This window comes from Protopterus annectens, chromosome 8.part0, assembly GCF_019279795.1.
Source record: "Protopterus annectens isolate FY-2018-M chromosome 8.part0, PAN1.0, whole genome shotgun sequence".
In the NCBI taxonomy this organism is placed as follows: Eukaryota; Metazoa; Chordata; order Ceratodontiformes; family Protopteridae; genus Protopterus; species Protopterus annectens.
In genome coordinates, this window is record NC_056741.1 from 1,910,929,722 (window position 1) to 1,910,942,221 (window position 12,500).

At 40.2% G+C, this 12,500-nt stretch overlaps 1 protein-coding gene across 1 annotated transcript in view; it reads right to left on the reverse strand.

Moving 5' to 3' along the window:
* The window catches only part of LOC122809713 (cholesteryl ester transfer protein), an 840,169-nt gene that overhangs the window by 756,054 nt on the left and 71,615 nt on the right, over positions 1–12,500 (reverse strand). The window contains exon 2 of the mRNA XM_044081408.1: positions 8,663–8,777. Within this exon, the coding sequence (XP_043937343.1) occupies positions 8,663–8,777 (115 nt within the window). The remainder of the gene's footprint in view (positions 1–8,662; positions 8,778–12,500) is intronic.

Consider the following 12,500-nt stretch of genomic DNA (forward strand, 5'->3'; position numbering starts at 1 on the left):
AGAACCTGCCTCACCGCACGCTGGCGGCTTTGCCGCACGTATATCAAGAAACTTAGAGTGTAGGGATAGCGTATGCCCTCCATTTCTTGACATTCCCAGTGTTCTGTTGGGACACACCTCCCTCCCTGATGTCTGTCTGTCATCTCTTACCTTACATTGCCCTCCAATCTGGTACATTTCTTTCTATCCTTCCCCATGATGTCACCTACCTCTTACTCTGTTCCTCCCCTTCTCTAACTCTTACACGACTCAGAAAGTGCTCATTACTTATGTGGCAGTGTGATTCAGTATTGTAAGCCTCATTTACATAGGATTGCCTAGTAATGCTTAGTTACATATCTTGCAGACTTCCCCTTGACAACCACTAAGCGGAGGCCATATTGTTTTGCTCTGCAAGTCCCTCCATTGACATTTCATGTAATATATAAATCCCACAATTGTGGGCTTATAAGCCGGTTTTCAGTTTTAGGTAGCGCACCCGTTTGCGGGTGTGCGCTACAGTTAAACACATAAATCCGTGAAAAAAAAAGTTATATAACTTTTTTGCAACACTTTCATGCCAATGGCCACATATTTGGCCATTGGCATGCTTAATGTAACAAATGCACCCTTTATTTGGAGCTGACATAGCTCCGTTTTTAATTTTGCAGAAATGTACTCAGTTGTCAGCTGAGTACATTTCTGCAGCTAACACGTCCGTTACACGGACTGGTTTGGGCTTCGTGGATCGCTCACATACCTCATTTGCATATCTTGGAGCTGCAAATGAGGTATTGAGCATTTCCACGCCCACTCCGTGTAAGAGACGTGTTAGCTGTCTCTTACACGGAGATTTGGGCTGTTGCTGAATCAGGAGGCTTACACGGAGGCTTACACTACTCTTAAACTCCGTGTAAGCCTTCCTGAATCTGGCCCAATATTATTTAAATACATTATCTGAGATAACTGACAATTTCAAAAAGTACATATCATTTAAATGGATAAGCATTGCCATCAAGTTCAGGGAGATGAGACCATTTCATTAAGGCTGTGATTTGCAGTTCCTGTGGTATAGGGCTTGAATCCCTCAGCCCTCATTTGCCTATTGTGTGACTTTGAGCAAGCCACTTAACCAGACAGTGCTTGGGGGCAACTGGGAATATGGGCTAGGCTTGTCAATAGTCTCATGGGCTGCAAGCCTAGCAACTACCTACGAACCTATCATAGGTTCATAGGTGTGTACTAGGCTAATGGCCCTGGAGCCTTTACAAGCCTAGCCCATAGGATTACCCTGGTATCGTGCCACCCAACATTAGTTCCTAGTGCCTCTGTTGAGCAGAGCCACTGGAGTGATTCCTGGGGTAAATTTTCTATTTCTCATCCACTCATCAAGATTTCTGTTGAAGAGGGCCAGTGAGGTGCTCTGCTTGATATGTATGGAAAGTCTGTTCCATAGCATGGACAGTCTCTGGGTTATGAACCTGTCCCTCCAGCATGTTCTGTTGATTGTGGTAATAAGGTTGAGGTCTCTGGAGTGTGTGGTGCTGAGGGATTGGGATTTCTTTAGCTGTAGCATTTTTAACAGAGCTGGGTCAGACATGGCTTTGTAAGTCAAGCAGAAATCGCCTCTAAGTTGGCGATATGAGACAGAGAATAGTTGGAGTTTTTTGTCTGTCCATATAGGACAAGTGTTTAAGGCCTAGGATCCTCTTTGTGAGGTACTTTTGTGGCCTCTGCAATTGTTGCAGGTGTCTAGTGAGGTACATGCCAAATGGGGCATTATACTCGATGATTGGCCTAATGAGGGAAGAGCAGAGGGAGGCAATGACCTCTTTCTTCCTGGATGCAAAACCCTTAGTAATGAGATGTGCCACACAGAAGGACTTTCTGACCACAGTGGCAATGTGGTGGTCAAAATAGAGGTTGCTGTCAACCTGTGTTCCCATATCTCTTATAATGCCTTCTGTGTTCAGTGGATTACAATCAATGTGGTAATTCAAGGGAAGTGGGTTTTTCCCAAGGGGGATGATGACATATTTGTTGGCATTGAGCTTAAGGCCATGGTTCTGACACCAGCCGCTGGTGTTATTGAGGCCTTTCTGTAGGATGTCAACATTACTTGGGGAGTTAATAATAGCTCCCAACTTGCAATTGTCTGCGAACTTTGTCAGCCAGAGTCTTTTCATGTTGGCCTGGACTTCAGAGAAGTAGATACCAAACAGGAGAGGACCCAGGACCAAACCCTGTGGGACTCCACTCATGACTGGTCGGCAGTCTGACTCTGGGTCAGCTACTTTCACACTGTGGGTTCTATCTGTGAGCCAGTTTGCAACCCACCTAGTGATATAGGGGTTTATGCCTAGCTTTTCTATGATTTCTGAGTGGGGAATGGTATCAAAGGCCTTGACCAGATCAAGGTATTCATCCACAGCTCTGGTGACTGACTCAAAGAAGTCAACCAAGTTGAGCAGGCATAATCTACCCTTTACAAAACCAAACTGTGTAGGATCCACAGTTCGGAGATTCCCTATATCCTTGTTTATTAGGTCCATGATGATGTGTTCCATAGCTTTGCATATCAGACTCATCAGGCTAATTGGGCAATAATTCCCGGGGTCTGTAGTCACTCCTCTTTGTTTAGAGGGATGACTGTAGCAGTGCACCATTTGGTAGGGACAAAGCCTGAGGTGAGGCTGTGATTGAACAGGGCACACAGGTGGGGTGCCAGTTCAATCTGTAGTTCATGTAGAACACAGCCAGGGATATTTTCAGGTCCCATAGAAGCTATTATAATCTTGGCCTTGGACAGTGCTGTTTTAAAATTTGCAGCAATAATACAGAGTGCCTGGCAATCTACTGGTATTGTGATTGGTCCTTTGGGGGGGTGAGGGGTAGTATATTGGCAATATCTGTTGGCTCAGTATAGGAGGTACCATTGTGCAGTAGCTCAGAGCAAATTTGGGTATTTCCATGGAGGTTCTTCACATAACTATAGAAGACATTGTAGTTGTCTTTACTATCTGCTGCAATTCTGTTTTCATAGCTAGCTTTAGAGGATTTGATGAGGGATCTCAACCTTTTGTTGAGGCTGAAAGGGAGGTTTTCCAGTCTTGAGACTTTGCCTTATTCTGCATCAGTTTCCTCCTTCTGTTGTAGAGTTTATTTATGGCAGAGGACCACCAGATTGGCTTCCTTTTTTTGAGGAGAGCGTCTTTGTTCTATTGGGTATGGCGAGATCCATGCATTTGTGTACATGTTCGTACAGTGCATTGGTGTATGAGTTGGCAGTCATGCAACTATTACCCATTTGCATGGGTGCCGTGAAGTTAGCTACTTCTGTTTTTAGGAGCCCAAAGTTAGCTTTGGAGAAGTATTAGATGGTGATTACCTTTGTGGAGGGGAGGGATGTGGATTTCCAAGGTGATTAGTTTGTGATCGGATCTAACTAGGGAGGAGTTGACTATTGGTGTAGAGCAATGGTTGCCATGTTAGTAATGACCAGGTCAAGGATGTTGCTACCTCTAGTGGGGGTAAGAACGAGCTGGTCCAGAGCACTGGCATTAATGAATTCCAGAAAGTATTGGGCAAGTGTATTGGTACATAAGTAGTTTTCCCAGTTAATGAAGGGGTAGTTCAAGTCACCCAGTATGAGAGTGTTAGGTTGGACCCTAATATTTTCCAGGGTGCTTAGGAGTAGGTTGGACCCTAATATTTTCCAGGGTGCTTAGGAACGTAGAGTGTGAGTCTTGGGACATGGTTGAAGACCTATAGCAGGCTACGACCTGAATCGCTGCCTTACCCAGTGCTAGCTGTACCTGAAGTATCCTGGATGTGTTATGTTGGGCTACCAGACTGGAGGTGTGCACATCCTTTATGAATATGGAAATACCACCACCTTTTGAGCTTCATTCCAAGTTCTGGGGCCGAAAGGTGTGGAATGAGTTATAGCCTGGTAGTGCAGGGGTGCTTTCTGCTGCCTTGAACCAGGTGTGTGTTACAACACAAATGTCAATGTTTTCCATTTTAAGGAGTGCTTAAAGCAAGTGCATTTTGAGAATTAGACTTCTAGCATTGAGCAGCGTGACTCTCAGATTGCATTTGTTTGTAGCTGTTATGGTGGTAATTTGGTCTTATATCAAATATAGTCTGCATTAGAGCAATAACAGATTATTAAATGATCTTGCCCAGTTACAGTCACTGATATTTTACATGCCATTAAGAAATTATGTAAAATATGTGGTATTTATGGGATTATACTTTTAGACAAATACATTTGAACTATATTTCCTAGCATGAAGCAGAAGGCATTCGAGTTAAAACCAAAAGTATATTTATTATAAAATATGTAAGTGCTTTCACAATGGTTAACACTGCTTCTTCAGACATACAAAATCCAATAAAAACCTCCATTTATATAAATTTAAAAAATAAACAACCAATCAGGAGGCGTAAATCTCAACATGAGAGCATTAATGAATAGTGCTCCTTTTTCTTAAAGGGCTAATACTAAATACACCTAAACACATTGTTGTTTCATAACACAAGGGAATCAACACACATTTCTTTTTCAAGTTTTGTATGTGTTACCAGAGAATGATAGACTTGGGGATCCCATTAATAGAACTGAAAATGTAGAACTTCAATGGATACTGAAGCTGGGAGCACATAGAGATTATGGACTTCATGACTGTGTGCCCATAAAGCCAGTTTTGAAAGGCAGAAGTTTGAAATAATGTGTTGAGGTGTATTTAGTATCAGCTCTTTAAGAAAAAGGAGCACTATTCATTAATGCTCTCATGATGAGATTTATGCTTCCTGATTGGTTGTTAATTTTTTAAATTTATATAAATAGAGGTTTTTATTGGATTTTGTATGTCTGAAGAAGCGGTGTTAACCATCGCGAAAGCGCTTACATATTTTATAATAAATATACTTTTGGTTTTAACTCGACTGCCTTCTGCTTCATTGGGAGCTTTTCTTCATTGTTTGCTATTGTTTTGTGGATATATTCACTTCACTGGGGATTATTGGCACATTTCTAGCATGTAAGCAGTATCAGCAAACCCTAAGCTGCTCTTCTTAAAATCTTATTCTAGTCTGAGCAACACAGTCTAGGCCTAGTTTTCTATGCTGTCAAATAACTTGGTTTATCCAGCAGACTTTGGTTTGACTCCCATTTCTCCATTTGCATGCTGTGTGTGCCAGAGCAAGTCTTAAATTTCCTAAGATCAATATGAAATGTGCCTAAATGCAGGCCTTTAAGCTTAGTGAACTTAAGGTGGTCACTAGATGGACTACAATAAACAGGAGTAAAGTATTCAGCTGAATGTCTTACTTTTTGAACAAATAGAATCTACTGTGCGAACAGTTAAGCAGTCAATATATCCACCAGTATTCCATTTGATAATGGGATCATAGTGTTGCAATCCTAATTTATTTAGATTCAGTTGTGAGTTTTCAAGTGCCTTATAGCAAATTAAAGAGCTATAGCTATTTGACACTGTTTTTATATGGGCAATTCTCCCTTCTATAATATTAATGACTGATTACTTTACCAATTTGCTTATTTGTTTGCTTATTTATCCTTTTGATAACCAAGAAATTGACCAGAAACAGACAATTTACAGCCACAGACTAGGGCTAACAGAATAAAATATATTAAATTATGCAAATATAAACAATAAATCAATTAAATCAGCTCAATATATAAATGCACAGGGATAGGTTTTAGCTAAGGATCCTATCTGCTAGCTGAATACATTAAATTTCTTAGTTAATGGTAGATGTTTATCAAGCTATTTCAGATCTATTTAAGTTCGACAGTGAAAAATTAACAAAAACAAAAGAAATTGATATTAAACTCGAATGCTGAAAATCATGAAAACAGTAACATACAGTTTAAACCATACCTTATTAGTGGTATCTCACTAGGTAGTGAGATGAAACTTGAACACTTCTTGTAAAAACAAACCTTATTCTTGGTATCTCCTTACGTAGCAAGGTAAAACTTTGGTGTCATCTGCCTGAAGCACAAGACACTAGTATGCAACAATGATCAGTGATTTCCATATGAAATTACTGCCGGCATGACCTTTAAATATGCAATGGTCATGGTGGTGCAGTGGTTAGCGTTGTCGCCTCACAGCAAGAGGTTCTCCCATTCGATTCTCAGCTGGAGCTCCTTCTGTGTGGAGTCTACATGTCCTCCCCCATGGTTGAGTGATGTTAAAAACATGCAGGTAGGTGCGAGCATGAACGGGTGTTCCTTCTTTGAAGGTTGGGTGTTGGGCTGGCAACTCGGCACCATAAAAATCCACTGCCAATCATTAGTGGGCCAGAGTTCCGCTGTGGCGACCCCTAACCAGGAAAAGCCGAAAGACAAAGACATGACCTTTAAATATGCACTGTTAGTGAGTCCTTTGCTTTCGGAGATTTTTCTGTTCTTTGAGTTGGTGGGACAATAGATTTAAGTTTGAGGGGATGCTTACCACTCTACATTGAGAGGTGTGGGGGGCTTACTCCTATACGAAAAGCATTTGCTGTTCACTTTTATAGACACTGACATGAAAAACATCCGAAGAAGATTAAAAAAAAATCATCAAGTCAACCCAGAGTTGCAGATAGCAGCTGATGAATCACCCACCTTAATAACCCTTCTCACTTATCTCCTCTTGATCCCTGACCCTATTAATTTTACACAGTACCAACCACCCAGGAGACTTAGTCTCCCTATCCATCACTGTCATATTTGTTTATTACGTTCTACAGTAAACTAAAGATAAAAGAAAAAAATACTTTTTAATCTTCAGACTTGTGTTTACTAAAAGACATTTCTTAAATTATAGCTCAATCTGAGAATTAAACCCTATTTATCATTTTTTCTTTTGGAGTGCACCCGACACTGCATACATTTCATGGTGTGGATGTGTTTCTTTTAATTGGAAAGTAGAATTCAGATTGAAGGTAGCTTTTGCATCATTGAGGAAATATTATAACAGAGAACTAAAAAATAACATTTCATTGATGATTGAGATGCTGTTACCAATTTTATTTCATTTGTAGACATACAATGAATTATTTAAATCTTTTAGAGCATGGCCAGTGTTTTACTAAGGGCACCTTTTTCCAGTATTACTTTTAAATGATAACTTATTATTTATATTCAACCGCTGTGGCAATAGTGAGATTTGAACTCATTCTTATTCTAGCCTGGTGTTTCTGACCAAATGCCATTTTTTTCCTTAACAGTTAATAAATATTAGTCAGAAACAAGATTGTAAAAGTCGTGTCACCAACAGATGACTTGGAAGGTCTGGTTTTGTATTTCAGGAAAAAGAAATTTCAAATTCACTGAGCACATACTCCTTTCAGCATTTGTTATCTCATAGGCACCACCTTTTAACAGTATTAGCATTTATGTATAGATTTAAAAAATCAGGGCACAATTATGTAATTTGTGAGCAATCACAGCTAAGCTCTTACCCAAATAAGGCACCTATCCTAGTCCACAAGCAGGTGCTATACATCTTTGTCAAGTTGTTTTACCTGCATACCTGATATGGTATCTGTAGAATGTAATCACATGCCCTTGGAGTGAAATGGCACCAACTTTATGGTAAGCTTTGATAAACGCAAATTTGTGTTAAAAACTGAAACAGTTATTTAGTCCTGATTGAATCAATCCTAATTTTACTGTAATAATAAAATAGAACAGGTAAAATGTGCAGGGATCTAAATGGAAAGGACACCCATGATTTTCTCAGGACACCTGCTATAAAGTCATGTTTTAAAATAGTGCTTTTCCTCCCTAGGAATGGAACAAAGGTACTTTCTCTGAACTGTTATAAAATGAAAGTTTTGAACGTAGCATGTATTTTCCAGTAGCAGGAAGGAAGATAACATAGTTGCAAAATATTACATACCAAAAAGATTTTAACAGAACAAGGAAAAAGCCATTATATAACAAACATTTGTATCTTCAAAGAGATTTGCAGATAGTTAATGACTAGCGAATTAACCACACTGGGAAATTAATTTTAATTATTCCCTGATTTAGAAATGGCTTCCATTCCCATGAAGGTATACATATATATATATATATATATATATATATATATATATATATATATATATATATATATATAGGTTCAAAGGTTCATATGTAGGTACTAGGCTATTGGTCCTAGGGCCTATACAAGCCTAACGCAAAAGGTACCCTGGCTTTCGCCATCCAAGAAAATTATTTTCCTGTGCCCCTGTCAAGCAGAACCACAAAAGTGATCCCCGGGGTGAATTTCCTATTACCCATCCAATCATTAAGATTTTTCTTAAAGAGTGCTAATGAGGAGCTCTGTTTGACATAGATAGGTAGGCTGTTCCAGAGTGTGGGAAGTCTCTGAGACAGAAATCTGTCCCTCCAGCATGTTCTGTTTCTTGTGGTGCATGTCCAACAGCTCTTGGTTTGACATAGCTTTGTATGTTAGGCAGAGATCGCCTCTGCGTAGGCGATATGCGACGGAGTAAAGCTGTGTGTGTGTGTGTGTGTGTGTGTGTGTGTGTGTGTGTGTGTGTGTATATATATATATATATATATATATATATATATATATATATATATATATTTATATCCACTAAGCATTTGGAGAAATTAAACCATCAGCAAGATAACATTTCTAGTACTTACTTGTCCAAACTATATGAGACTTTTCCTAGGATCTTCAAAGATTTCTCTGCTTTGACTGCAGGAAAAGATGCTTGTCTGAAAGCAGCCTGGATTACCTCAGCTGTCTGCTGATTTACTGAAATTGAAAACAGAATGATGGCTTTAGCAAAATGTTGTATTTTAACAAATAAATTCATCTTTCATCAAGATACAATGGGTAAAGTATTGATTACATCCTGAAATAACTGCAGCTTTCTTTAGAATAGGAAGTCTCTAGCTTCAAATCGACTCATATATCACCTCAAGGTTCTATTAGATTAATGCATTGTTTATGAAACACACCTCAGAGTGTGTACATTTTGATTCTCCATGAATTATGTGCTGAATGTGCTGGGTACACTGTTCAGAACAAGTACAAGCAACTCTACCCATTGATGGGATAGTACATCACTGCTCGTATGGAAGGTTGATTAATGAGATTTCAGCAATCTTTTCTGCACATTGACAAAGTCTTAAAAATGTCATGAATTTAGTCAAATAGGTAAAATGTTAAAAGTACCTGTCCACATTAAAACGAAAATAAAAGATGAATATTTTGAGGTTTGTTTCACCGCTGATGCTTTATGATTTGGGGCAATGTTCTAACCATCTACTTCCTCGAGAAAAATGAAATGTTGTAGTAGTATTAATAAAACTGTACATACTTTTATTTAATACATGAAATACTTCACATAGTGCTAATCTAGTCTTCCCTGACATCACAGAAATTTGTGCTCCCAGAAGGTACGATAATTTAAGCCTTGTACATAGGTATGGCATATATCATTAATAATGGAGAAGTGTATAAAACCTCTCCAAGTACTCTTACTTTATGCTTTTGTCTCTGTCCTATGGACAGCTGCTGTTACTATCCCATTCCTCTCTGACAGTAACAGAGAGAAGGTTGTCAACTCACCCAACACTACATATACACGTACCAGTACTCATACACATAGTACACATCAAACATGTAAATCCACATACACAGAGGTTCTCTCAAAAAAAACTTACCAAAACACCAGAGACCCCCAAAACACAAGATTGGTACAACTAACACAATCCCCACAGCACCCATGACACATAGCAACACTAGCATCTCACCCAACAAGATAGTAAGGTGTAACACTCAATAACCAAATTTTCTTGTCATTGGAGACTCAATAGTGAGACACATGAATGTCCCACTTACCAGGCTGGACAAGGAGAAAGTCATGGTCAGCTGCCTGTCTGGTGCCTGGATTCATCAGATCGTGGAAGCACTGAGGTTTCTCAGCAACAAGTACCATTATGACTCTGTCATAGTTCATGTTGGTGTGGACTATATGAAGAGAGACATGGTTAAGCTGTCTGAGTATGTGTCCCAGGCAGGTATGTCCCTAGCCTTGAGCGGATACTACCCTCACCTAGAATGATACCACAGTATAAACAAAAAATGACTGATTTCAATGATTGGCTCAGTTATTGGTGTCATTCAAAGGGGATCCAGTTCTGGTCAGCCTGGGAAGCCATGGTCGTCAAACCTCGCTGCTCTGCCAGAGACTGTTTGCACCTGGCACCTCTAGGCTTTCAGCTGCTGGTAAAGGATCTGGCCTCCCCCATAGTCCCTTTTTTAGGGAAGGTCTTGAAAACGACATTACCAACATGAAATTAACCAATCAGAACAAAATAAACGTCATGCTGCTAAATGCTATGCACTTAAACCAAAAACTGCACTCCCTGGAAGCACTTCAATCACTTGAAGATGTAGATGTCTATGCAGTCACAAAAAACTGGTTCAAGGCCTCAGAGAGTACCCTGGTCTTGCAAGGCTACAATGCCTTCCACACCTTCAGACTGTAAAATGAATGTGTGAAAACCAAAGGATGTGGTGTTTCAATCTATAGTACCAATAAATTCACCTCCCTTCTAGTTAGACTGGACAACTCCATGGAGTTACTCCAGGTCCAGGTTACAGTGGGTAAGACCCCCATTCAAGTCATAGTCAGTTATAGGTCCCCACCCATAGGTCATGATGCCCACAAAGTATTTCTGACAAAACTGGAGACAATCCAAATATTATCGAACACACTGGTTATGGGGGATTTCAATTATCCCACCATTAACTGGGAACTCTATGCTAGCCCTATCTCGGTAGAGCAAAAGTTCCTTGACTTTGTTAATTCAAATGTCCTGGAACAAACTGTCCATATCCCAACACGGGGAGCAAACATTCTGGATCTGGTCTTCACCAACATATCAAACAGATGCACTGCTGCAACTGGCAGACCCTCATTAGTTAAAACTGACCTCAAATCAGTCACCTTTGATCTGGCACTAACACCAGAACTCACAAAGGGTGAAATCAGAGTAAACAACTTCACCAATTCAAACTATACTCTCCTAGGTGAAAGTATAAATGCATTCCAAGCCCTGCCCCAAGCTGGAAGTGGTAACTATGCCAAAGCTTACATTAAAACCCTGTACAATCACTTGCTTAAGTGTATAAACTCAGCTGTACCAGAAGGAATCAAAGCCAGAGCCCCAAGTAAAAACAAGCTGCCGTGGTGGACATCCAGCAGCAACAAACTTTACAATAAATGCAAAACTTGCTGTCCAAGAAAATAAAGGCAAGACCCCAACAATGGAAAAAAACATCCTCCTCAGCCTCAACAGGCAAATAAGACAATTGTCAAATCCTCTAAGGGCTCGTTTGAAAGAATCTTAACAAGTACAGCCAAGGATAACCATAAGGCCTTTTGCAACTATGTATGTAAGCTAAAGGGTAGGACCCAAGCATGTGCAGAACTAGTGGCCAATGGTATCACACACACTGACCCCACAGAGATAGTAAACCTGTTAGTGGATAGGTTTGCTGAAAATTTCACTCCCTTATCCTCTCCTAACTTACAACAAACCTCCCCCCCCACCCTACATATCTGAACAGCAGGTCCTCAAAGCCTTGCCCAAGGCAAAAACCACAGCCTATATGGGACCAGATAGCATCCCAGGCTGTCTCCTAAACAGGCTAAAATATGAACTAGCATCCCCACTAAATATCTTTTTCAATCATAGCCTAACCACAGGCTTTGTTCCTGTGGAATGGAGAACAGCAATGGTTCTTCTCCTCCACAAAGGTAGCCTAGCAAAATACCTGGGGAATTACAGACCTATAAGCCTGACCAGCTTCATCTGTAAGGCCATGGATCATATCATTATGGACCCCATAAGTAAAGACATAGGTGACCTCCAAACCCTGAAGCCCACCAAATTCGGCTTCATGAAGGGCAGGTCTTGCATGTTAAATCTAGTGGATTTCTTTGAAAATATGACCAAGGCTATTGAAGAGGGAAAATCTGTGCACACAGCATACCTCGACCTGGCAAAGGCTTCTGACACAATCCCATATTCAGGCATTACCGATAAACTTAGCAAACTGAATGCAAACCCCTTTGTTGAAAGATCGGTTGCCAACAGGCTCACAAACGGGACACACACTATCAAAGTGGGTGACTCCACATCAGCCAGCAGAACTGTTACCAGTGGCTTGCCACAGGGTTCAGTGCTTGGCCCCCTACTCTTTGGTATATACTTCTCAGAAGTTCATGTCAAAACTAAGGGGTTGTGGTTGACCAAGTTTGCAGACGACTGCAAACTAGGTGCAATCACTGAATCCCCAAATGATGTCAGTATACTCCAGGAGGGTCTCATGCTGACAAATGACTGCTGTATTAGTCATGGTCTCAAACTGAATTGAAAAATAAGAAGTGATCATCATTCCCTTTGGCACAAACAATGTACCCTCACACTATCAAATCAACAACAACACCCTAAGCACTCATGA